This window comes from Zonotrichia albicollis, chromosome 4 (genome assembly GCF_047830755.1).
Source record: "Zonotrichia albicollis isolate bZonAlb1 chromosome 4, bZonAlb1.hap1, whole genome shotgun sequence".
Classification (NCBI taxonomy): Eukaryota; Metazoa; Chordata; class Aves; order Passeriformes; family Passerellidae; genus Zonotrichia; species Zonotrichia albicollis.
The window spans coordinates 1,091,798-1,114,478 of NC_133822.1; the positions used below are offsets into that span (position 1 = coordinate 1,091,798).

The 22,681-nt window shown below is 60.5% G+C and overlaps 5 protein-coding genes and 1 long non-coding RNA gene across 7 annotated transcripts; 2 read left to right on the forward strand and 4 right to left on the reverse strand.

Annotated features, from left to right (window-relative positions):
• Nucleotides 1-207: 207 nt before the first annotated feature.
• Nucleotides 208-2,742, reverse strand: LOC141728885 (acrosin-like). Its single transcript, XM_074540196.1, has 5 exons — nucleotides 2,672-2,742; nucleotides 2,319-2,546; nucleotides 1,678-1,943; nucleotides 1,416-1,561; nucleotides 208-717 (listed from the first exon to the last, which is right to left on the reverse strand). The coding sequence occupies exons 1-5, from the start codon at nucleotides 2,740-2,742 to the stop codon at nucleotides 208-210; spliced, it is 1,221 nt and encodes a 406-aa protein (XP_074396297.1).
• A 2,255-nt stretch (nucleotides 2,743-4,997) lies between these two features.
• Nucleotides 4,998-7,383, reverse strand: LOC141728886 (acrosin-like). The gene is made up of 6 exons (XM_074540197.1): nucleotides 7,313-7,383; nucleotides 6,940-7,203; nucleotides 6,474-6,745; nucleotides 6,144-6,283; nucleotides 5,190-5,477; nucleotides 4,998-5,066 (listed from the first exon to the last, which is right to left on the reverse strand). Exons 1-6 carry the CDS (start codon nucleotides 7,381-7,383, stop codon nucleotides 4,998-5,000), a joined length of 1,104 nt encoding a protein of 367 aa, XP_074396298.1.
• An 836-nt stretch (nucleotides 7,384-8,219) lies between these two features.
• LOC141728887 (acrosin-like) lies at nucleotides 8,220-11,188 on the reverse strand. Its single transcript, XM_074540198.1, has 5 exons — nucleotides 11,109-11,188; nucleotides 10,730-10,993; nucleotides 10,332-10,597; nucleotides 10,070-10,215; nucleotides 8,220-8,597 (listed from the first exon to the last, which is right to left on the reverse strand). The coding sequence occupies exons 1-5, from the start codon at nucleotides 11,186-11,188 to the stop codon at nucleotides 8,220-8,222; spliced, it is 1,134 nt and encodes a 377-aa protein (XP_074396299.1).
• A 1,377-nt stretch (nucleotides 11,189-12,565) lies between these two features.
• On the forward strand, nucleotides 12,566-16,045 carry LOC141728992 (uncharacterized). Its single transcript, XM_074540328.1, has 5 exons — nucleotides 12,566-12,637; nucleotides 13,249-13,333; nucleotides 14,086-14,469; nucleotides 15,179-15,304; nucleotides 15,830-16,045. The coding sequence occupies exons 2-5, from the start codon at nucleotides 13,276-13,278 to the stop codon at nucleotides 15,916-15,918; spliced, it is 657 nt and encodes a 218-aa protein (XP_074396429.1). The 5' UTR covers nucleotides 12,566-12,637; nucleotides 13,249-13,275; the 3' UTR covers nucleotides 15,919-16,045.
• A 343-nt stretch (nucleotides 16,046-16,388) lies between these two features.
• Nucleotides 16,389-22,628, forward strand: TSPAN33 (tetraspanin 33). 2 transcript variants are annotated; one of them, XM_074540330.1, is made up of 8 exons: nucleotides 16,389-16,909; nucleotides 18,054-18,111; nucleotides 18,194-18,321; nucleotides 18,430-18,504; nucleotides 18,599-18,694; nucleotides 18,924-19,052; nucleotides 19,982-20,143; nucleotides 20,718-22,628. In XM_074540330.1, exons 1-8 carry the CDS (start codon nucleotides 16,691-16,693, stop codon nucleotides 20,817-20,819), a joined length of 969 nt encoding a protein of 322 aa, XP_074396431.1. In that variant the 5' UTR covers nucleotides 16,389-16,690; the 3' UTR covers nucleotides 20,820-22,628. The 2 variants fall into 2 exon arrangements, with proteins under 2 accessions (XP_074396431.1, XP_074396432.1); XM_074540331.1 differs by having other exon boundaries at nucleotides 16,732-16,943.
• Nucleotides 17,711-19,999, reverse strand: LOC141728993 (uncharacterized). The gene is made up of 2 exons (XR_012580238.1): nucleotides 19,128-19,999; nucleotides 17,711-19,089 (listed from the first exon to the last, which is right to left on the reverse strand). It is a non-coding gene; the product is annotated as an uncharacterized LOC141728993 (long non-coding RNA).
• Nucleotides 22,629-22,681: the final 53 nt, after the last annotated feature.

The following is a 22,681-nucleotide window of genomic DNA, read 5'->3' on the forward strand; positions in this document are numbered from 1 at the left end:
TTCCATCCCTAAACCCCCACCAGGGGCAACACAACTTTAATCCAAGGATTAAATCCATAGGAGGATCCATGGGGCAGGCTCAGGGCAGGAACATGGGCAGGGCACAGCAGCCCTGGGCACCGCGGCTGGCTTGGCCCCGCAGCCACGGCCCCAGCTGGGGCTGCTGGAGATCCTCTGCAGCCAGAACTGGACCTGTTGCGCCTCCCCTCACCCTGTCCTATGCTTCAGGAGCTCCAGCAGCTCCTGCAGCTTCTTGAGGAATCGTTTCAGGGTGCGTTTTGGGAGGGAAATGTCCTGCTCTGGTTCTGGCTCCGGTTCTGGCTCCGGTTCTGGCTCTGGTTCTGGCTCCGGTTCGGGTTCTGGTTCGGGTTCAGGTTCTGGCTCTGGTTCTGGTTCTGGCTCCGGTATTCGTGGCCTCGGTTGTGTTGGTATTGGTTCTAGTGGCCTGGGTTCTGGTGGCCTGGGTTCTGGTGGCCTGGGTTCTGGTGGCTGCAGTGCTAGTGGGTCTGGCGCGTTCAGCGTGGCCCTTGGTGCCGGTACCGGCCCTGTCGGGCTGGGGCCGGCGTGGGCTTGGATCCAGGAGTGGAAGTGCTGGGTGGAGGTGAAGATGCCAGGCCTACTGGCCCTGGCACAGCCCCTGCCCCAGCTGGCCAGGCCCACCAGCCAGAAGTAGTCACCGATGTTGTCCTTGCAGACCAGGGGACCCCCAATGTCACCCTGCCACAGGAGAGAGGGGTCAGGGGCTGCTCCAGGGTTGGACCCTCTCTCCCAGCCCCTGCCCGACCCACATTCCCAGTTCTGCTGGAGCCCCCAGACCCTCACTGGGAACAGGATGGGGCTGGCTCAGGGTGGGCTCTGCCCCAGCCCTGCGCAGGGGACAGGGACAGGCAGGGAATGGCAGCTCCAGGATATCCACACCTGCGGCTGCCTGGAGCACTGGGTAGGCTCTGTGGGCACAGTGCCAGCCTTGGGGACCAAGGGACATGGGACAGAGACATTGGGATGGGAAAGGGACACCTGTCAGTGGTGAGGACACGGGTCCGGAATGGCGCCAGGCCAGGCCAGGCCCAGATGGGGCCCCGCCATGTTTGAGGCCTGTGCTGGCTCTGAGGGTTCCATGAGGCCCTGTTGGGCCTCAGGGTCCCTGTGCTGGCTCTGGGGGTTCCATGGGGCCCAGGGTGGCTCAGGGTCCCTGTGCTGGCTCTGGGGGTTCCATGAGGCCATGTTTGGCCTCAGGGTCCCTGTGCTGGCTCTGGGGGTTCCATGGGGCCCAGGTTGGGGCTCAGGGTCCCTGTGCTGCCTCTGGGGGTTCCATGGGGCCATGTTGGGGCTCAGGGTCCCTGTGCTGGCTCTGGGGGTTCCATGGGGCCCAGGGTGGCTCAGAGTCCCTGTGCCCAGCCTGGGCCCAGCCCCACCTGGCAGGTGTCGATGCCGCCCCGCGGGTACCCCGCACACAGGTCCTGGGGGTGCACGGCCCCCCCGTACCAGCGGCTGCTGTTGCACAGGTGGACATCAATGAGCTGCACCTTGGATTCCTGCAGCACCAGGCGTGGGCTGAGGGCTGCGGGCACAGAGGGCACTGAGCAGCGGCCCCCGGGCAGAGCCCCCAGCCCAAGGCCGTGTCCCTGCCCGGGGCTGTGTGCCCTCAGCTCGGCCCTGTCCTGGGTGGGCACTCACCGCTGTCTGGGATGGCCCTCCAGCCCGCGATGTAGCACATTTTCAGCTCGGACACTGCCAGGGAGCTGTCAGGCACACAGCCCAGCTGGATGTAGTCGCTGCACTCCACGGGCTGGTCCAGCTCCAGCAGGGCGATGTTGTTCCGAGCCGTGACTGGGTCATAGTTCCGATGCTTCAGGAGCTGCTTGATCGGGAACGCCTCGGCTGCAGGGCCTGGGTTGGCCAGATCTGTGGCCCCAACCACCACCTTCCAGTCGAGGACATTCCTGGAGGCCATGGAGTGACAGGGAGCAGTGACAGAGAGCAGTGACAGGAGCAGTGACAGGGCTGGTACAGCCCAGCAGCTCCCAGCCTTCTGCTTCCCACAGCAGAGAACAGAGACAGCAATGGAGCAGCACGTGGTGGTGCAGCCTGGGCACCTGGCCCTTCTGTGGGGACATCCCTGACATTGCTAACGGAACATCCCTGACCCTTCCAAGGGGACATCCATGCTGTGGGGACATCCCTGTAACCCTGTTCTGGGCGCATCCTTGTCCCTGCTGTGGGGACACCCTGATCCCGCTGTGGGGACATCCCTGTCCCTGCTGAGGGAACATCTCTGTCCCTGTTGGGGTCACATCCCTGTCCCTGCTCCCCCTTACCCGGCCCCGACGAAGCAGCTGGCGGCTGCGAGGACCCAGCTGTGGCTGATGAGTGCCCCTGAGCACATGTGCCACGTGCCATTCTCCAGGGTCACCTGGATGCTGGCGATGCCAGGCCAGGCCCCTGGGTTGACATTGAGGGTTGTGTCCTTGGCAGGGTGCGAGGTTCCATACTCAGGAATCACCAAGGTCTCGTTCAAAACCATGGGCGAGAGCCCGCAGGTGCCCCTGCAAGCACAAAGCCATCAGTGCCCTGCTTGGGGACAGCAGGGACAGGGACCTCCAGGGGCTCCTCTGTGCCCAGGCTGTGCCAGGGAAGCCCCGAGTGTCCCCGAGCCCCTGAGGCCACTGACCTGCAGGTGTCCCAGTTGCCCCTCACGGGCCCAGCCAGGGCCAGCAGGACGAGCAGCCACAGCAAAGCCATCAGTGCCAACACTGCAGGTGGCAGAGCCAGAGCAGAGCTGTCACCTCTAGTGACACCCAACGCTCTTTGGGTGTCCGTGGTGCCACCAGGCCGGGGTGATGTCACAAAGGGGATGGTTCCATGTGTGGAGCACGGTGGCCTCGGGTGGGGGAGGGCAGCTCAGAGCTGTGCACCCGGGCATGGCTTGGGCTGGAGGGACCCTTGGGATCCCTCTGGAGCAGAGGGAATGTCCCAGATCCAAGGATCCCAATGGGGACCAAGGGCACAGCAGGAGCATGGGATGGGTCCCAGCAGCCTCAGAGGCACGAGCTGGTGACAGAGGGGACAGCCCTGGGTGGCAGCAGCAGCAGCTCAAGGTGGCACTTCCAGCACCCCCACAGGACCCTGGGATGGCAGCTCCAGCTGTCCCCATTGCTGTCCCTCTCCAGGACTTTCCTGGGAATGGCACACCTGAGGCTCTGCTGGGGAGCCTGGGCTGGAGCAGTTTCTGCCTCTCACCACCTCCAGGCTGGAGGAATTCACTCCACACAAACTCTACACACACCAGACACAGAGTTTGGAAGTCTGAGTTGAAATTGGAACGGAAGGATCCAATAAATGCAGAAAAATTTGCTATAAACTTCGAAGTCAGAGCACAACTGACACCCCATGGGTGGCACAGTCAAGACCAGCAGTGGTGGCAGCGCTGTTGAAGTGGCCCTGCTGGTCTGGTCCTCCTCCAGATATCCAATGGGGGTGGTTGTGTCCCAAATCCCCAAACCTTGGGATGACATCCCCTAAATTCCAGGCAGGAAATGTCCAGTGGTGGTGGTTGTGTCCCAAATCCCCAAACCTTGGGATGAGATTTCCTAAAGTGCAGGCCGGCATGTCTAGTGGTGGTGGTTGCATCACAAATCCCCAAAACTTGGAATGACATCGCCCAAAGTCCAGGCAGGAAATGTCCAGTGATGGTGGTTGTGTTCCAAACCCCCAAACCTTGGGATGACATCCCCTAAAATCCAGACAAGAATGTCCAGTAGTGGTTGTGTCCCAAATCCCCCAAATCTTGGGAGGACATTCCCTAAAGTCCAGGCCAGAATGTCCAGTGGTGGTGGCCATGCCCCAGATCCCCAAACCTTGGGATGACACCCATTAAAATCCAGGCAGGAATGTCCAGTGGTGGTGGTTGTGTCCCAAGTCCCCAAACCTTGGGATGAGATTTCCTAAAGTGCGGGCCGGCATGTCTAGTGGTGGTGGTTGTATCCCAAATCCCCAAAACTTGGAATGACATCCCCCCAAAGTCCAGGCAAGAATGTCCAGTGGTGGTGGTTGTGTTCCAAACCCCCAAACCTTGGGATGACACCCATTAAAATCCAGGCAGGAATGTCCAGTGATGGTGGTTGTGGCCCAAATCCCCAAAACTTGGAATGACATCCCCCAAAGTCCTGGCAGGAATGTCCAGTGATGGTGGTTGTGGCCCAAATCCCCAAAACTTGGAATGACATCCCCCAAAGTCCAGGCAGGAAATGTCCAGTGATGGTGGTTGTGTTCCAAACTCCCAAACCTTGGGAGGACATCCCCTAAAATCCAGACAAGGATGTCCAGTGGTGGTGGTTGCATCCCAAATCCCCAAAACTTGGAATGACATCCCCCAAAGTCCAGGCAGGAATGTCCAGTGGTGGTGGTTGCATCCCAAATCCCCAAACCTTGGAATGACATCCCCCAAAGTCCAGGCAGGAATGTCCAGTGATGGTGGTTGTGTCCCAAACCCCCAAACCTTGGGATGACATCCCCTAAAATCCAGGCAGGAATTTCCAGTACCTCCCCCTGGGTGAGGAGTTACAAACAGGGTGATGGAACCCTGTGATTTACAGAGGATTTCCCCTCCCTCCCTGACTGCCCCTCATCGCCCCCAAACCAGGAGCGAACCCCACTCTTTTTTCCCCAGATTGTCCCATCCTTGTTGTGAGCAGATTGAACTGGATTGAAAATGAGGATAATTGGGAACAACTGTATTTCAAAAACAAACCAAAGATTATCACTGGGGTGGTTGGGTGGAGGGGGGGATAACGAGAGGTGGGTAGAGGGGGGATAACAAGGGATAATGAGAGGTGGGTAGAGGGGGGATAACAAGGGATAATGAGAGGTGGGTAGAGAGGGGATAGCAAGGGATAACGAGATCTGGGCCCCAGGGGTGGCTTTGGCACAGCCATTGCTCCAGCAGGGAATGGTTGGGATCCCCCACAGCCAGAAATGGACCTGCTCCCAAGTCCTGCTTAATCCAGTTTGTCCCGCAGGAACTCCAGGAACTCCTGCAAGTTTGTGAAGAACCTCAGCAGGACATCCTTTGGGAATGTAACCGTTATAAACTGAGGAGGTGGTGGTGGTGGTGGTGGTGGTGGTGGTTCTGGTTCTTCTTCCTCCTCTTCTTCTGGTTCTGGTATGGGTTCTGGTTCTGGTATCGGTACCGGTATCGGTACTGGTTGTGGTTCTGGTTCTGGTACAAGTTCTGGTTCTGGTTCCAGTTCTGGTGGCTCTATCTCAATGGTGGGTGTGGGTGGCTCGGGCGGAAGAGGCTCCGTTTTGGGTGGGACCGTTCCCATCTGCGTCTGGATCCAGTCGTGGAAGTGCTGGGTGGACGTGAACACCCCGGGCCGCTTGGCCCCGGCACAGCCCTTACCCCAGCTGGTCAGGCCCACCAGCCAGAAGAAGTCACCAGTGTTGTCCTTGCAGACCAGGGGACCCCCTGTGTCCCCCTGTGATAGAAGAGAGGGGTCAGGGGCTGCTCCAGGGTCACAGCCACACCTCAGGGTTATGGGGACACTGGATGGGATTTGGGGACAGGGGGACACTGGGACAGGGGCCTATGATGGGGAGTGGCAGCCCTGGGGCACGGGGACAGGGATCCATGGATGGGAAAGGGAACAGGAACCCCTGGACAGGGACACAGGGATGGGGACAGGGATGGCAAAGGGAACATCAGCCCCTGGATAGGGACAGGGACACAGGGATGGGGACAGACAGGGAGCAGTGACAGCGGTGGGACTGGGGATGGCCTGGCCTGGGCCGGGCCTGAGGGGATTCAGTGGTGGAAGGGGGAGGGAAGGGCAGCACGGAGGCACAGGAGAGGGATCTGGGGATTGGGAAAGGGCAGGACAGCCCTGGGACATGGGACAGGACAGGGACATGGGGATGGGCAAGGGACACCCATCAGTGGTGGGGACACAGGGTTGGGAGGGCACCGGGCCAGGCCCAGACAGGGGCACGCCATGTTTGAGGCCTGGCTGGCTCTGAGGGGATCCTTGGGCCCTGTGCTGGCTCTGGGGATTCCATGGGGCTCAGGGTCCCTGTGCTGGCTCTGGGGATTCCATGGGGCCCAGGTTGGCTCAGGGTCCCTGTGCCCAGCCCAGGCCCAGCCCCACCTGGCAGGTGTCGATGCCGCCCCGCGGGTACCCCGCACACAATTCCTGGGGATGCACGGCTCCCCCATACCAGCGGCTGCTGTTGCACAGCTGGACATCGATGAGCCGCACCTTGGCCTCCTGCAGCACCAGGCCTGGTGCTGGGGTCGGGGCTGTGGGCACAGAGGGCACTGAGCACCTGGCACCTTCCCGGGCTGTGCCCCAGTCCCTCCATGTCCCCACTCAGGGGTCCGGGCACAGAGGGCCCGGCTCCCACGGCCTTGGTCTCCGCCCTCGGCCTGCCCAGCCACATCCCTGTGGTCCCCAACTTGTCCCCTACCCCGGGCGGGCACTGACCGGTCTCCGGGGTGGCTCTCCAGCCTGCCACATAGCAGGTTTTGAGCTCGGGCACTGCCAGGGAGCTGTCGGGCACGCAGCCCAGCTGGATGTAGTCACTGCACTCCACGGGCTGGTCCAGCTCCACCAGGGCAATGTTGTTGCCCGGCGCTTCATCGCAGTAGTCCTGGTGCTTCAGGACATTCCTGATGCGGCGATTCTGGGCCTCGGGGCCCGGCTGGGCCAGATCCGTGGCCCCAATCATCACCTTCCAATTAGAGGTGTCCCTGGGGAGCAGGAAATGGAGAAGGAACTGATGGAACTGAGCCAGGGACTGCAGCAGCACAATTCCCTTCCTGCTCGGGGCACCTCCCTGTGCTGGGGGGACATCCCTGACATTGCTGTGGGGACATCCCTGATCCTCCTTTGGGGAGCTCCCCGTCCCTCCTGTGGGGACACTTCTGTCCCTGCTCCTCCTTACTTAGTGTCCATGAAGCAGCGTGCGACCGTGAGCACCCACTGGGGGTGGATGAGTGCTCCCGAGCACATGTGCCACGTGCCATTGTCCCAGGTGGCCTGGATGCTGACGATGCCAGGCCAGGTCCCTGAGGGGACACCGGGGCTGGCTACATCCACGGCAGTGCCATCAGAAGATGACAAACTTGTGTAGTCAAAGTCTGTAGGGTCGTAGTCCCGAACCAGCGAACTGTGGTCAAATGCCAAAGGCCGGAGCCCGCAGGTGCCCCTGCAAGGACAATGCCATCAGTGCCCTGCTTGTGGACAGCAGGGACAGAGACCCGCAGGGGCTCCTCTGTGCCCAGGCTGTGCCAGGGACCCCCCAAGTGACCACTGACTTGCAGGTGTCCCAGTTGCCCCTCACGGGACCAGCCAGGGCCAGCAGGACGAGCAGCCACAGCAAAGCCATCAGTGCCAACACTGGAGGTGGCAGAGCCAGAGCAGAGCTGTCACCTCTAGTGACACCCAACGCTCTTTGGGTGTCCGTGGTGCCACCAGGCCGGGGTGATGTCACAAAGGGGACGGTTCCATGTGTGGAGCACGGTGGCCTCGGGTGGGGGAGGGCAGCTCAGAGCTGTGCACCTGGGCATGGCTTGGGCTGGAGGGACCCTTGGGATCCCTCTGGAGCAGAGGGAATGTCCCAGATCCAAGGATCCCAATGGGGACCAAGGGCACAGCAGGAGTATGGGATGGGTCCCAGCAGCCTCAGAGACACGAGCTGGTGACAGAGGGGACAGCCCTGGGTGGCAGCAGCAGCAGCTCAAGGTGGCACTTCCAGCATCCCCACAGGACCCTGGGATGGCAGCTCCAGCTGTCCCCATTGCTGTCCCTCTCCAGGACTTTTCCAGGGAATGGCACACCTGAGGCTCTGCTGGGGAGCCTGGGCTGGAGCAGTTTCTCCCTCTCTCCACCTCCAGGCCCATCCTCCCCTCCCCTCCCTCCTTCCATCCCTGGCTCCCCCTCATGTCCCCCAAACCAGACCCAACCCCAACCCCACCCTTTCCCCCCAAATTGTCCCATCCTTGTTTTCCCCAGAAGACCAAACAGGACACATTGGCTAAGTGGAAGTGGAGCAACTCTAATTGAAGAACAAACTGGATGCACCATCGGGGTGGGCGCAGGGGTCAGAGTGGGCAGGGCACAGCAGCCCTGGGCACCGGGGCTGGGTTGGCCCCACAGCCACGGCCCCAGCAGGGAATGCTGGAGATCCTCTGCAGCCAGAACTGGATCTGCTGCCCCTCCTGATCAACGCAGTTTGTCCCTTAGGAACTCCAGGAACTTCTGCAGACTCTCGATGAATCTCAGCAGGATAGATTTTGGGAATGAAACAGTTATGTAGGTCTCTGGTTCTGGCGTCGGTGTCGCCTCGATGACAGTCAGGGTCAGGGTTGGGGACAGCATGAGGTTCGGGGCTTGGGTCAGGGGTGGCGGTGTTGGTGCGGGGCTTGGGTCTGATGGGATCGTTCCCATCTGGATTTGGATCCATTCTCGGAAGTACTGGGTGGAGGCGAACACTCCGGGGCGTTTCTCTCCAACACAGCCCTTGCCCCAGCTGGCCAGGCCCACCAGCCAGAAGTAGTCACCAACGTGGTCCTTGCACACCAGAGGACCCCCGATGTCCCCCTGCAACAGGAGAGAGGGGTCAGGGGCTGCTCCAGGGTCACAGCCACACCTCGGGGTTATGGGGACACTGGATGGGATTTGGGGACAGGGGGACACTGGGACAGGGGCCTACGGATGGGGAGTGGCAGCCCTGGGACATGGGGACAGGAATTCATGGATGGGAAAGGGAACAGGAACCCCTGGACAGGGACACAGGGATGGGGACAGGGATGGGAAAGGGAACAGGAGCCCCTGGACAGGGACAAGTGATGGAAACATGGGGACAGGGATGGGAAAGAGAACAGGGGCCCCTAGACAGGCACAGGGGATGGGGACAAGGATGGGAAAGGGAACAGGAGCCCCTGGACAGGGACAGGTGATGGAAACATGGGGACAGGGATGGGAAAGAGAACAGGGGCCCCTAGACAGGCACAGGGGATGGGGACAAGGATGGGAAAGGGAACAGGAGCCCCTGGACAGGGACAGGTGATGGAAACATGGGGACAGGGATGGGAAAGAGAACAGGGGCCCCTAGACAGGCACAGGGGATGGGGACAAGGATGGGAAAGGGAACAGCCCCTGGACAGGAACAGGGACACGGGCATTGGGACAGGGATGGGAAAGGGAACAGGAACTCCTGGACAGGGACAAGGACACAGAGATGGGGACAGGGATTGGAAAGGGAACAGAAGCCCCTGGGCAGGGACAGGGGATGGGGACATGGGGATGGGGACAGGGATGAGAAAGGGAACAGGAGCCCCTGGACAAGGACAAGGAGAGGGACACAGGGATAGTGACAGCAGTGGGACAGGGGCAGGCCTGCCCTGGGCTGGGCCTGAAGGGATTCAATGGTGGAAGGGGGGAGGGAAGGGCAGCACGGAGGCACAGGAGAGGGATCTGGGGATTGGGAAAGGGCAGGACAGCCCTGGGACATGGGACAGGACAGGGACACGGGGATGGGCAAGGGACACCCGTCAGTGGTGGGGACACAGGGTTGGGAGGGCACCGGGCCAGGCCCAGACAGGGCCCTGCCATGTTTGAGGCCTGGCCGGCTCTGAGGGGATCCTTGGGCCCTGTGCTGGCTCTGGGGGTTCCATGGGGCCATGTTGGGGCTCAGGGTCCCTGTGCTGGCTCTGGGGGTTCCATGGGGCCCAGGGTGGCTCAGGGTCCCTATGCTGGCTCTGGGGGTTCCATGGGGCCCAGGGTGGCTCAGGGTCCCTGTGCTGGCTCTGGGGGTTCCATGGGGCCCAGGTTGGGGCCCAGGGTCCCTGTGCTGGCTCTGGGGGTTCCATGGGGCCATGTTGGGGCTCAGGGTCCCTGTGCTGGCTCTGGGGGTTCCATGGGGCCCAGGGTGGCTCAGGGTCCCTGTGCTGGCTCTGGGGGTTCCATGGGGCCATGTTGGGGCTCAGGGTCCCTGTGCTGGCTGGCTCTGGGGGTTCCATGGGGCCCAGGTTGGCTCAGGGTCCCTGTGCCCAGCCCGGGCCCAGCCCCACCTGGCAGGTGTCGATGCCACCCCGCGGGTACCCCGCACACAGGTCCTGGGGGTGCACGGCCCCCCCGTACCAGCGGCTGCTGTTGCACAGCTGGACATCGATGAGCCGCACCTTGGCCTCCTGCAGCACCAGGCGTGGGTTGGGGGCTGCGGGCACAGAGGGCACTGAGGGGCGGCCCCCGGGCAGAGCCCCCAGCCCAAGGCCGTGTCCCTGCCCAGGGCCGTGTGCCCTCAGCTCGGCCCTGCTCTGGGTGGGCACTCACCGCTGTCCCGGGTGGCTCTCCAGCCCGCGATGTAGCAGGTTTTGAGGTCGGACACTGCCAGGGAGCTGTCGGGCACACAGCCCAGCTGGATGTAGTCACTGCACTCCACGGGCTGGTCCAGCTCCAGCAGGGCGATGTTGTTCATGGCTGTGGCAGCCACGTAGTGCTGGTGCTTCACGATCCTCTGGACGCGTCTCACTGCAGCCTCGGGGCCTGGCTGGGCCACGTCCGTGGTTCCCGTCACCACTTTGTAATTGGAGATGTCCCTGGGGGGCAGGAGATGGACAGAGGGGTGACAGGGAGCAGGGCCATGGGATGTGGCAGTCCGACAGCTGACCCTGCTGTGGGGACATCCTTGTCCCTACTGTGGGGACACTCCTGTCCCTGCTCCTCCTTACCCAGACCTGAAGAAGCACTGGGCCACCGTGAGCACCCACTGAGGGCTGATGAGTGCCCCGGAGCACATGTGCCACGTGCCATTCTCCAGGGTGGCCTGGACGCTGACAATGCCAGGCCAGGCCCCTGAGGGGACACCGGGGCTGTTGAAGTTCAGGGAGGCACCATCAGAAGAACCCAAGGTTGCATAGTCACCGTTGGACTGGTCGTAGTTGGCAGACACGGAGCTGTGGTCAAAATCCAAGGGCCGGAGCCCACAGGTGCCCCTGCAAGCACAAAGCCATCAGTGCCCTGCTCGGGGACAGCAGGGACAGGGAACCCCAGGTGCTCCTCTGTGCCAGGGACCCCCCGAGTGTCCCCGAGCCCCCCAGAACCACTGACTTGCAGGTGTCCCAGCTGCCCCCCACGGGACTGGCCAGGGCCAGCAGCACGAGAAGCCGCAGCAAAGCCATTGGTGCCATCGCAGGTGCCAGTAGAGCAGGTGGCAGAGCCAGAGCAGAGCTGTCACCTCTGGTGCCAGCAGGCCAGAGTGATGTCACAGCGCTGCAGAACCTTGGAACGGTGCTGGTGGCAGGGACCGTAACAACAGCACGGTGCCACCCGTGCCAGGGCAGGGCCGCCTCCTGTGCTGTGCCCAGGGAGCCCAGCGGGCCCTGGGCTGGTGGCGCCTCAAAATGGAGCTCAGAGATCGATGCTCCCATAAATAATTGATCATTAGGGCTCTCGGTGCTTCATTAGATGTAATTTATAATGACTAATGGTAGTACAAATTCGTGTACCTTGGTGGTAACCTCACTGTAGCATCATGGTGTTAGTTACCACTAATATTACTACACATTTCTATTAATACATAAAATAATGCTTATTTATAATGCCATGATATTAATATATACAGTTTAAAATAATTTGTTAATTATATCATGTAAATGTATTTTAACATAGTTACATTAATTATATATTAATACATTATTACATATCAATGCATTAATATATTATTATACATAAATACACTAGTTCTATATTAATACATTAGTATATATAAATAAATTAATACATTAGTATACACAAATACATTAGTTATACATTAATACATTAGTATATTACTATATTAGTATATTATTACATCAATAATGCATATTTACAGAAACAAAGGCACCAATCCTTGTAGTATGTGGAAAGAGATTTAATAGTGTTTTGTTCTATTTTAACACTATATTATATTAATTATATGTTATGTTACCTTACGTTACATTACATTACATTACATTATATTATATTATATTATATTATATTCCTATTTCTATTCTATTCAATTCCTTTTATTGTATTTTATTTTATTTTATTTTATTTTATTTTATTTTATTTTATTTTATTTTATTTTATTCTTTATTATTATACCTTATCATGTTAAGATCCATTTTCTACATAACATCAATAGCCTTTAATATAAAAGGTGTTATTTCCTATATCCTCTATACAATACAAATTTATTTGCTTGTAGGATAAAATCCTACACACACTTTTAATCCATCAAAATATAAACTCTAAAAAACTTTAATATAAGAAAACTTAATACTTTATACTTTAAAAAATTGTATAAATACATACTTTAATAAATTATATTAATATCTTGTGTGGAATATATTATTAAAAATGGGATCAGATCTTTTCCTTTGTTTCTCTTCCGGGCAGGGATGGGCACAGCTGAGTGGGCAGGGGGAACATCTGGATGGGGCAGGACACATCTGGGCTTGGCAGGGGCACAGCTGGCAGGGGCACGTCGGGGTGAGGGGGGCACATCTGGATGACCGAGGCACATCTGGAGGGGCGGGGCCGGGGCGGGGCCGGGCAGTGGCGCCGGGGCGGGGCCGGGGCTGAGCGCGGCTCGGGCGGGCGGCAGCGGAGCCACGGTGAGGGGCCGGGGCCGGGGCCGGGGCCGGGGCCGGGGCCGGGGGTGCCCCCTCTCCCCTGGACGGGGCCGGGGCCGGGGGTGTCCCCTCTGCCCTGGAGGGGCCGGGGCGGGCCGGGGGCGGCTGGGGCTCCGAGCATCCCGTGGGCCGGGGGCTGCTGCCCACCGCGCTGCCCTACACCCACCCCCGCCCCCAGCCCCATAATCCCCTCGCCCGTGCTCTATAACTGCCCAGCCCCCAGCCCCATAAATCCCCACCCCCTGCCCTATAACTGCCCAGCCCCATAATCCCCTCGCCCCCCCGCCCTACAGCTGCCCCGGCCCCCTGCCCCATAAACCCCCGCCCCCTGCCCAGCCCCCAGCCCCATAATCCCCTCGCCCATGCTCTGGAAGTGCCCAGCCCCCAGCCTCATTATGTCCCCTCTCCCCGCCCCCTGCCCTATAACTGTCCAGCCCCCAGCCCCATAACTCCCACTGCTCACACCGGGTGTGGGGGGTTGGATACCCCCGGGTCCCTCCCTCGCCATGGGGGGCTGTGTTTGGGGTGCCCCCGGGGTTTTGGGGTGCCCCCGGGGTTTTGGGGTGCCCGCTGTTGAGGCTGCCGTGCCCCAGGCGCTGCCCGCTCCGGGTGCCGGCAGGATGGCGCTGCTCCCCGTCGTGGCGCTCTTGGCTCTGTGCCCGCTCCTCGCCCGGGCAGGTACCCACGGGCAGCGGGGTGGGGGGTCCGGGCAGAGCCCCCGCTCCCCGGGACCCCCTTCCCAGCCCCGATTTCCTCCCCTGCGCGGACACCGCGGCGGGGACCCCGAGGGGAGGGCGGGGAGCCGTTCCCGGCAGGGCGGTGACTCACGGGGCGGCTGCTTGGCACCAGCGAGAGCCCTCGGTGCTGGCACCGGGAGCTGGCAACACCGAACACCCGGTCCGGGCTCCACTGAGCCCTCGGTGCTCACACCACCGAACACCCGGTCCTGGCTTGTCTGAGCTCTCAGTCCTGGCTCCACCGAGCCCTCGGTGCTGGCTCCACCGAGCCCCCGGTCCTGGCTCCACCGAGCCCCCGGTGCTGGCACCACGGAGCCCCCGGTCTTGGCTCCACCGAGCCCTCGGTGCTGGCATCACGGAGCCCTCGGTGCTGGCACCACGGAGCCCCCGGTCCTGGCTCCACCGAGCCCCCGGTCCTGGCTCCACCGAGCCCTCGGTGCTGGCACCACGGAGCCCTCGGTCCTGGCTCCACCGACCCCTCGGTGCTGGCACCACGGAGCCCTCGGTGCTGGCACCAGGTTCGGGCATCGTCGAGCCCTCGGTCCTGGCTCCTCTGAGCCCCCGGTCCTGGCACCACCGGCCGTGTCCCCACAGATGTCCCCTGTCCCCTTCAGAGCCCCCTTGTCCCGGGGATGGCCCCTGTACCCCATCCCTGGTGTCCCCACGCGCTGACCCCACCGTGTCCCCTCCCAGACCAGCCTCCTGTCACCGTGACGGTGACAGCGGCCATCGGCGAGGACGCCTGCCTGCCCTGCGGCTCGCAGCCCTGGGGTGACCTGCGCGGGGTCACCCTCAGCTGCACCCACCAGGCCGGCGGCCACCTCGCTGTCCCCGTGCTCAGCCACCGCCTGGGCTGGCACCCACCGCCCCCCGAGCCGGGCTGGCAGCCGCCCGTGCAGCCCGACAGCCGCTTCAGGGGCAGGGTGGCCTTCTGCGCCTCGGGGACAGGGGACAGCGGCGTGTCGCTGCTGCTGAGGAACCTCAGCGATCCCGATTTCGGGAATTATTCCTGCTACGCCGTCAGTGCTGCCGCCCCGCAGCTCCTGTGCTCCCTGGTGCTGCAGCCCGCGGTGGCAGGTGAGCGGGGCAGGGTGGCACTGTCCCTTTTGGGGTCCCTCAGTTCTCTGGTGTGTCCAGCCCTGGGTGCTGCCACAATTTGGGGGTGTCCCCAATTCCCTGCTGCATCTGTCACCTGCCTTGTCCCCTGATCCATCCCAGTCCCCATCTGGGTGGTTCCTCACACTCTTCACCCCAATTTGGGATCCCCCCATTCCCTGACTCATCTGTCACTTCCTCCATCCCTGTCCCCATCTGGGTGCTGCCACAATTTGGGGATGCCCCCAATCCCTTGACCCATCTGTCACCTCCTCCAGCTCTGTCCCCATCTGGGTGATGCCAGGTGTCCCTGCCCGGTTCCCCTGCCATGTTTGGGGTCCCCACAAGGTGTCTGTCCCTTGTCCCACCTTGGCAGTGCCAGGTGTCCCTACCCGGTTCCCCTGCCATGTTTGGGGTCCCCACATGCCCTGTCATGTCCCTTGTCCCACCTTGGCAGTGCCAGGTGTCCCTGCTCAGTCCCCCTGCCAGGTTTGGGGTCCCCACCTGCCCTGACAAGTCCCTTGTCCCTGGTGTGTCTGTCTGTCCCTGGTGTGTCTGTCCCTTGTCCCTGGTGTGTCTGTCTGTCCCTGGCTGCTCCCCCGGGGCAGTTTGGGGTTCCCCCGGCCTGGCACGGCACAGGGAGGGAGGGATGGCCCAGCTGGTGTCCCCATGTGCCGGTGTCACCCCGCAGAGGTCCCCAAGGCCGCGGAGCCGGACATGTTCATGGTGATCTGTGTCCTCACGGCCGCCTTCACCGCGGTGGCCATCGGGGTGCTGGTGTGTGCCCGCTGCCAGGGCCACTGCTGGGGGCGCCCAGGTGGGTGTGGGGGGCACAAAGGGGGTGCTGGGGGGTACAGGGGGTGTTTGGGGATGCTGGGGGCACAAAGGGGGGGTGTTGTGGGATGGGGGCAGCTGGAGATCCCCATGTCCACTGGGGATGGGATTCTGTGTGGGGAGGAGATTTCCAGCTCCCGTGTGGGGATGGGATGGGATGAGATGGGATCCATGGGATGGGATTGGACAGGATCCATGAGATGGGATGGGATCCATGGGACGGGACAGGATGGGATGAGATGGGATCCATGAGATGGGATGGGATCCATGGGACAGGATGGGATGGGATGGGATGGGATGGGATGGGATGGGATGGGATGGGATCCCTGGGATGGGATGAGGGTGAGGAGGGATTAGGGTGGGGATGAGGGTGGGGATGAAGACAGGGCAGGGACAAGGACAAGGGTGCAGATGGTGACAGGACAAGGATGGGGACAGGGACAGGGATGGGGACAGCGCTGTGTGTGGGGCCAGGCTTCTCCCGTGTCCCCACTGTCTGTCCCCTCAGCGCGGGGCCCAGCCCAGGAGCCCGCAGCCATTGCTGCAGGGGAAGAAGGAGAGGTGGCCTTGGGTGACATCAAGAGTGCCAGCGCCTGAGGCCACCCCAGCTGGACAGGTCCTCGTGTGACACCGGGGCAGGACACGGCCCCGCCTGCCCCAATGGGGGGACAGGGCTGGGGCGATGCTCTTGGGTGGGGGTGCAGGATGGTTTGGGGTGGGGGGCTCTGCTCAGACCCCCGGGGATGGGCAGGGGACAACACAGGGGACAGCACAGGGGACATCCAAACCCCGGGGTCCCATAACTGATGGGGGGGGGGAAACCCGGAGACCCCAAATAAAGAGCATTGCTCCAGAGTGGGGGTGACCCCTCCTTCCACCCACCAGGGGGCTTGGGGGGGGAAAATGTGGGGTACGGGGGGGTCCTTTTAGGGTTGGAGTGTGGGGTCACAGGGTGTCCCCATTTAGGGACAGGTTGGGGAGTCACTGGGGTGTCCCTGTTTGGGGGTGGCTGTGGGGTCCCGGGATGTCCCCATTTAGGGGTGGCTATGGAGTCACACGGTGTCCCCATTTAAGGGGGGCTGTGGGGTCACACAGTGTCCCCGTTTAGGAACAGGCTGTGGGGTCACGGGATGTCCCCATTTAGGGACAGGCTGTGGGGTCACGGGGGTGTCCTCGTTGGGGGACAGGCTATGGGGTCGCCGGGTCCCCAAGCGCGCTCGTTCCCTCACGGCCGCTGGGCGGCGCTGTTGGCGGCGGGGCAGGACTGGCCCCGCCCATCGCCCCGCCCACGACTCCGCCCTTTAAACCACGGACAGGTGCTGCAGGGCGGGGCGGGACCCGCGGGGCTGAGTGACGGGGTGCTTATCCAATGGGAAGGCAGAACGAGGGAGATCCAGCCAATGAACGGGCGGGAAGGGGAGCGGGACCGGGGGCGGGGCTCGGTGGCGCTCGCCGCGGGGCGAAACGGGGACCGGTCCGGTTCGGCTCCGCTCGGCTCCGTTCGGCCCCGCTCGGCCATGGCGAAGCGGGCGGCGCTCCCCGCCGCGCCCCTCGGGGACGATTTCTCCTTCGTGAGCCCGGTGGCCAAGTACGTGCTGTTCTTCTTCAACCTGCTCTTCTGGGTGAGTGCGGGGACACCGGGACACCGCGCTCCCGAAGGACGTCCGGACCCGGGGGCTGGGCCCCATCCCTGGGACACCGCCATCCCCGGGACCCCTCATCCCTTGGGAGTGTCTCCATCCCTGATCCCTATTGGGACTCCCCATCCCTGAGATCCCACGGGGACCCCCCAGCCCTTGAAATGTCTCCATCCCCGAACCCTTTTGGGACCCCCCAGCTCCAGGGACCCCCAGCCCCTGGCAATGTCTCCATCCCCGAACCCTTTTGGGACCCCCCATCTTCGGGACCCCCAGCCCTTGGGAATATCTCCATCCCTGAACCCTATTAGGACCCCCCATCCCTGAGATCCCACTGAGAACCCCAGCCCTTGGAATGTCTCCATCCCTGAACTTTTTTGGGATCCCCCATCCCCAGGGACCCCCAGCCCACTCTCCAGCCCGGGATCTGTTTTGGGACCCTGCATTCCCCCAGCTCACCCCCATCCCCAGGATCCCACCGGGATCCCTCTTGTCCCCAGCCCTCCCCAGGGACATCTCCTGCAGGGAAGCCACAGTTTTCCATGTTTAGGGGCCTTTTTAATGATTTTTTTAATGTTTTGAGGTATTTTTATGTTTTCATAAAGTTTTATATTTTGAGTATTATTTTATGTTTCCAGGACTTTTTTAAAAACATTTTCGAGAATTTTGTACCGCTTGGGAGGTTTGGGGTTTTATTTATGTTTGGGGGGTTTTTTCTTTATGTTTGGGGCTTTTGTGGGGGTTTTTTGCAGTTGTTTTTTTTTTTTGTGGGTTATTTCCGTGTTTGCAGTCCTATTTTTGAGGAAGTTCCTCACTTCCCATAAACCACATTGCTGTGTCCAACCACCCGTAGAGGAACATCACTGGCTGGGGAGTGACCTCCCAGGAGGTGGGGACAGAGGTGGGGACAGATGTGGCCTCCAGGGAGGTGGGGACAGAGGTGACCTCCCAGTGGGAGGGGACACGGTGGACACCATGCGACAAGGGGAAACTGAGGCACAGCGGCTGCAGCTCGGGTGCATCCCTGGCTTTGGGGGGGCTGCAGTGGGGCCATGGGGGTGGTGACAGCTGCGGGGTCCCCGTGTCCCTCTGCAGATGATCTCCATGGTGATGGTGGCCGTGGGGGTGTACGCCCGGCTGCTGAAGCACGCAGGTGAGCTCGGGGGCACGGCTGGGGTGGCACGTGGGGTCCTGGCGGTGCTGGCAGTGTGGTGACAGCTCGTTGGTGGTGACAGAGGCGGCCATGGCGTGCCTGGCAGTGGACCCTGCCATCCTCCTCATCGTGGTGGGCGTCCTCACCTTCCTCATCACCTTCTGCGGCTGCGTGGGCTCCCTGCGGGAGAACATCTGCCTGCTGCAGGTGGTGAGTCCTGCCAGGGCTGGGGACCCTGCTGGGGACCCCGTGGCATCTCAGTGCTCCCCTCACCATCACCTTCCTCTTCCCCTCACCATCACCTTCCTCTTCCCGCAGTTCTCCGTCTGCCTGACCATCATCTTCCTCCTGCAGCTGGCGGCCGGCGCGCTGGGCTTTGTGTTCTCTGATAAGGTACTGATAAGGGAGGGCACTGGGGGTGCTGGGTGGCCCCAGCCCTGTCCTGCTGGGTGGCAGCCTCGCTGCTGTCCCTCTGTTTGTCCCCCAGGCCCGTGAGAAGGTCAGCGAGCTCATCAACGGGGCCATCGTGCATTACCGGGATGACCTGGACCTGCAGAACCTCATCGATTTCGGGCAGAAGGAGGTGACAGGGGAGCCTGCAGGGTTGGGACGTCCCCATTTCCATGTCAGGCTTACATCTGTGGGGTGGCACAGGCTGGGGATGTTGGATGGCTCTTCCAAGATGTTCCCAGTGATGTCCTGCCTGGCAGGGGGAGGTTGGGGAGGGTTGGGGACACAAAGAGCCCTGAGTGTCCTGTCCCCCTGCCTGGGCTGGGGTCCCCTCCCCGCTGAGCCCCGTGTCCTGCCCGCAGTTCAGCTGCTGTGGGGGTGTCTCCTACAAGGACTGGTCCCAGAACATGTACTTCAACTGCACGGCCACCAACCCCAGCCGCGAGCGCTGCTCCGTGCCCTTCTCCTGCTGCCTGCACGATGCTGACCAGGTCTGTGCTGGGGTGGCCTTGGGGACCCTGCCCGTGCCTGTCCTCCCTGCCCTGGGGAGGGGACCCTGCCCGTGCCTGTCCTCCCTGCCCCGGGGGCTGGGCTGGGCCTGGAGCCCTGCCCAAGGGCAGGGAACCCATATGGACCCCATCCCAAACTCTGGGTTTGGGTTCCCCCATCCCACCTTCTGGGTTTGTGTCCCCATCCCACCCTCTGGGTTTGTTCTCCAGTTCCACACTCTGGGTTTGTTCTCCAGTTCCACCCTCTGGGTTTGGGTTCCCCCATCCCACACTCTGGGTTTGGGTTCCCCCATCCCACCCTCTGGGTTTGTGTCCTCATCCCACCCTCTGGGTTTGTGTCCCCATCCCACCCTCTGGGTTTGTTCTCCAGTTCCACCCTCTGGGTTTGGGTTCTCCCATCCCACCCTCTGGGTTTGGGTTCCCCCATCCCACCCTCTGGGTTTGTGTCCCCATCCCACCCTCTGGGTTTGTGTCCCCATCCCACCCTCTGGGTTTGGGTTCCCCCATCCCACCCTCTGGGTTTGGGTTCCCCATCCCACCCTCTGGGTTTGGGTTCCCCATCCCACCCTCTGGGTTTGTTCTCCAGTTCCATCCTCTGGGTTTGGGTTCCCCCATCCCACACTCTGTGTTTGGGTTCCCCCATCCCACCCTCTGGGTTTGGGTTCTCCATCCCAACCGTTGAGTTTGTGTGGAAATGCTGTGGTGAAGTGGGGGAGAATTCTCCCTCTCCAGAGCTGGAATTGGCTCTTTGGGGCCAGGCGGCTCTGGAGGGACAGCGCGGGGACACCAACAAAGGGACACCCCACCCAAGGCAGGGGCCAGAGCTCCTGGTCACTGCACAGCTCCCCCCAAGAGCAGGGAGCCCCGTGAGTTCTGTCCCCAGCCCCTCTGTGCTCTGTCCCCTGTCCCAGGCTGTCATCAACACCATGTGTGGCCACGGCATGCAGGCCAGGAGCTACCTGGAGGCCAGTGCCTTCATCCACACCAACGGCTGCATCGACAAGCTGGTCAACTGGACCCACAGCAACCTCTTCCTGCTGGGGGGCGTCGCCCTGGGGCTGGCCCTGCCCCAGGTACGGGGCTGGGGGACCAAGGGCTGCCCCAGAGCTCTGCTTTGTGGGGCTTTTTTGGGGAGCTGCCTTAATGGGGGCTGGTTGTGAGATGGGGGAGTTGGGATGGGATTTGGGGTGGGGGAGTGATGCAAATGTCTGGCATGGGGGTCATGGGGTGACACTGGTGTGGCTCAGTACCTCCCTCTGCCCTTCCTCTTCCTCTCTCTCCCTCATCCCTCTTGCTCTTTCTCTCCATTTTTCTCGCTTTTTTCTCCTTCCTTTTCCTCTCCCACTTCCCTCTTCCCCTTCCCTCCCTCTCCCTTTCTCTCCCCTCTTCCTCTTCCCTTTCCCCTTCCTCTCTCATTTCCTTCCCTGTTCCCCTTCCTATTTCTCTTCCCTTCTCCCCCTCTTCCTGTCCTCTTCCCTTCTCCTTTGCCTTCCCTTTATTTCACTTCCCCTTTCCCTCTCCTCCATGTCCCCTTCCTTCTCTCCCCTCCCTCTCCTTATCTATCCCCCTTTCCTCTCCCCATCCCTTTCCTCTCCCGATCTCTCTCCCTTTCCCACTCCCTTCCTCTCTTGTTTCCCTCCCCTCCAGCTGGTGGGCATCGTCCTGGCACGGCTCCTCATCAACCAGATCCGCGATCAGATCAAGCTGCAGCTCTACAACCAGCAGCACCGGGCAGACCCCTGGTCCTGAGCCCGCACCCTCCCGGCGGCACGGCGGCGCTCCGGGGCCGTTCCCGAGCCCCGGGTCCGCGGGGACAGCCCGAGGGGCTCCGCTGCACCACAGGGAACGCAGATCTGCGCTGGCTGCACAGGAGACTCCGTGCCTTTGGCAGCCGCTGCTGGGCTCGGCCTGGAGCTGCTGAGCTGAAGCAGCGCCCGGGAATCGCTGTCTGTCCGTCCGTCCGTCCTGCTGGCGCACAAAGCTTCGCACTGGGTTGTGCTTCCCCTCCCCGCGAGTGCTAGAGAAGGACGTCTGTCTGTCTGTGCACCGAGCTGCCTTCGCCCAGGCCGGGCTGCGGGGCCGGGGATATCCCCGCCGTGTCCGGGTGTCCGTCTCGGTGCCGCTGGCCTCGGGCACAGCCGAGGGGACCGAGGGGTGCCGGGCTGTGCCCGTTCCTTGCCTTTCCCGGACAATAAAGACGCGAGGCCGCACGCTGCGGGCTGTGCCGGTCTGCAGAGGCCGCGGGGGACACGGCGGCGCCTGAGGGGACACCGAGGCCGCGCCAGGCCCTGCGCTGCCGTGAGACCCCAAAACGAGAGGAGAACGCGGCTGAAGGGCCTGGCCCGGCCCCTCGGAGCTGTCGCAAACCGTGGGTGGAGTTTTTGGGGTTGGATGTTTAGTTTTGTTTTTATTTTTTTTTTCTTTTAATGTTCCCTTCGGCGCGGGCTGGGTGGTCCCTCCCGCGGAGGGAGCCGGGATGCGGCCCAGCGCCCGGCTCTTTGTGTGCGGCCGCGACGCTTCTCTCCCATAAAAAACCCTTTTTTTGGCTTTTTTCCTCCTCAAAATCCGCCTCATCCCCCCGCCGAAACGGGATTTCTTCCCCCAAAAGCGATTGCTTCTCCGAGCAAGGGCACCTCCCAGCAAAAAAAGTGATTTTTACCCCTCCAAAACTCACCTTTTTCCCCCAAACCTTCCCCTCTGAAGAGCTACTTCTTGCCCAAAAATGCAAGTTTACTCTAAGAAATAGCTGCTCTCCAAAAAAATTACTTTTCCCCCTCAAAATCCCCATCTTTTCTCCTCAAAATCAACTTTTCTTCCCCCAAAAGGGACTTGTCTCCAAAAACAACTTTTCTTTTGTGCCCCCCCCAAACTGATTTGCTCTCCCCAAATAAAAGTAACTTACCCCTAAAAATGGAACTTTCCTCCACAAAAATCAAGTTTTCTTCCCCCAAAATTGTCTTCTCTCCCCTAAAATTGATTTTTCCAAAAAAAGAGTACTCCCTCCATAAAAGGCACCTTTTTTCCTCCAGAGAAAGTGTATTTTGTCCTAGAAAAGTACCTTTTGCTCCCCCAAAAAGTAACTTTTCCCTTAAAAAAGTAACTTTTCTTCTCCCAAAAGTGGCCTCTTTTCCCCCAAAGGAAACTTTTCACCCCCAAAAAGGAACTTTTTACTCACAAAGGCCTTTTCACCAGAAGGACATTTTATTTCACAGCAAAAAAAGGGATCTTTTCCTCACAAGAAGGAACTTTCCCCTCACAAAATTGATATTTTCCTCATATAAAGTGATGGTTTTGTCACAAAAGTGACTTTTTCCTTTGAAAATTGGACCTTTTTGTCATAAATGTCAACTTTTCCCTCACAAATAGTGACTTTTTGCTCACAAAAAAGGACTTTTTCTTCAAAACCAGGAACTTTTCCCTCACTATATATGACATTTTCCTCACAAGTGAATTTTTTCTCACAAAAAGGGAACTTTTTCCTCCCAAAAGTGACTTTTTCCTCCCAAAAGGGATATTTCCCTCACAAAAAGTGACTTTTTTTCTCACACGGGAGTTTTTCTGTGCAAAAAGGAACTTTTCCCCTCAGAAAAAGGAATATTTTCCCCACAAAA

What these genes read in the sequence shown, in the direction of transcription:
- LOC141728885 (XM_074540196.1), bottom strand. Translation starts at nt 2,742, where the DNA reads ATGGCTTTGCTGTGGCTGCTCGTCCTGCTGGCCCTGGCTGGGCCCGTG. An exon ending in GGCAACTGGGACACCTGCAG is followed by an intron (nt 2,547 to 2,671) that starts GTCAGTGGCCTC and finishes TTGTGCTTGCAG; the next exon opens with GGGCACCTGCGGGCTCTCGC. An exon ending in AGCTGCTTCGTCGGGGCCGG is followed by an intron (nt 1,944 to 2,318) that starts GTAAGGGGGAGC and finishes CATGGCCTCCAG; the next exon opens with GAATGTCCTCGACTGGAAGG.
- LOC141728886 (XM_074540197.1), bottom strand. Translation starts at nt 7,383, where the DNA reads ATGGCTTTGCTGTGGCTGCTCGTCCTGCTGGCCCTGGCTGGTCCCGTG. An exon ending in GGCAACTGGGACACCTGCAA is followed by an intron (nt 7,204 to 7,312) that starts GTCAGTGGTCAC and finishes TTGTCCTTGCAG; the next exon opens with GGGCACCTGCGGGCTCCGGC. An exon ending in CACCCCGGAGACCGGTCAGT is followed by an intron (nt 6,284 to 6,473) that starts GCCCGCCCGGGG and finishes CCCCGACCCCAG; the next exon opens with CACCAGGCCTGGTGCTGCAG.
- LOC141728887 (XM_074540198.1), bottom strand. Translation starts at nt 11,188, where the DNA reads ATGGCACCAATGGCTTTGCTGCGGCTTCTCGTGCTGCTGGCCCTGGCC. An exon ending in GGCAGCTGGGACACCTGCAA is followed by an intron (nt 10,994 to 11,108) that starts GTCAGTGGTTCT and finishes TTGTGCTTGCAG; the next exon opens with GGGCACCTGTGGGCTCCGGC. An exon ending in GTGGCATCGACACCTGCCAG is followed by an intron (nt 8,598 to 10,069) that starts GTGGGGCTGGGC and finishes CTCCTGTTGCAG; the next exon opens with GGGGACATCGGGGGTCCTCT.
- LOC141728992 (XM_074540328.1), top strand. Translation starts at nt 13,276, where the DNA reads ATGGCGCTGCTCCCCGTCGTGGCGCTCTTGGCTCTGTGCCCGCTCCTC. An exon ending in GCTGCAGCCCGCGGTGGCAG is followed by an intron (nt 14,470 to 15,178) that starts GTGAGCGGGGCA and finishes GTCACCCCGCAG; the next exon opens with AGGTCCCCAAGGCCGCGGAG. An exon ending in CCACTGCTGGGGGCGCCCAG is followed by an intron (nt 15,305 to 15,829) that starts GTGGGTGTGGGG and finishes CTGTCCCCTCAG; the next exon opens with CGCGGGGCCCAGCCCAGGAG.
- TSPAN33 (XM_074540330.1), top strand. Translation starts at nt 16,691, where the DNA reads ATGGGAAGGCAGAACGAGGGAGATCCAGCCAATGAACGGGCGGGAAGG. An exon ending in TCGATTTCGGGCAGAAGGAG is followed by an intron (nt 18,695 to 18,923) that starts GTGACAGGGGAG and finishes TCCTGCCCGCAG; the next exon opens with TTCAGCTGCTGTGGGGGTGT. An exon ending in GCCTGCACGATGCTGACCAG is followed by an intron (nt 19,053 to 19,981) that starts GTCTGTGCTGGG and finishes CCCCTGTCCCAG; the next exon opens with GCTGTCATCAACACCATGTG.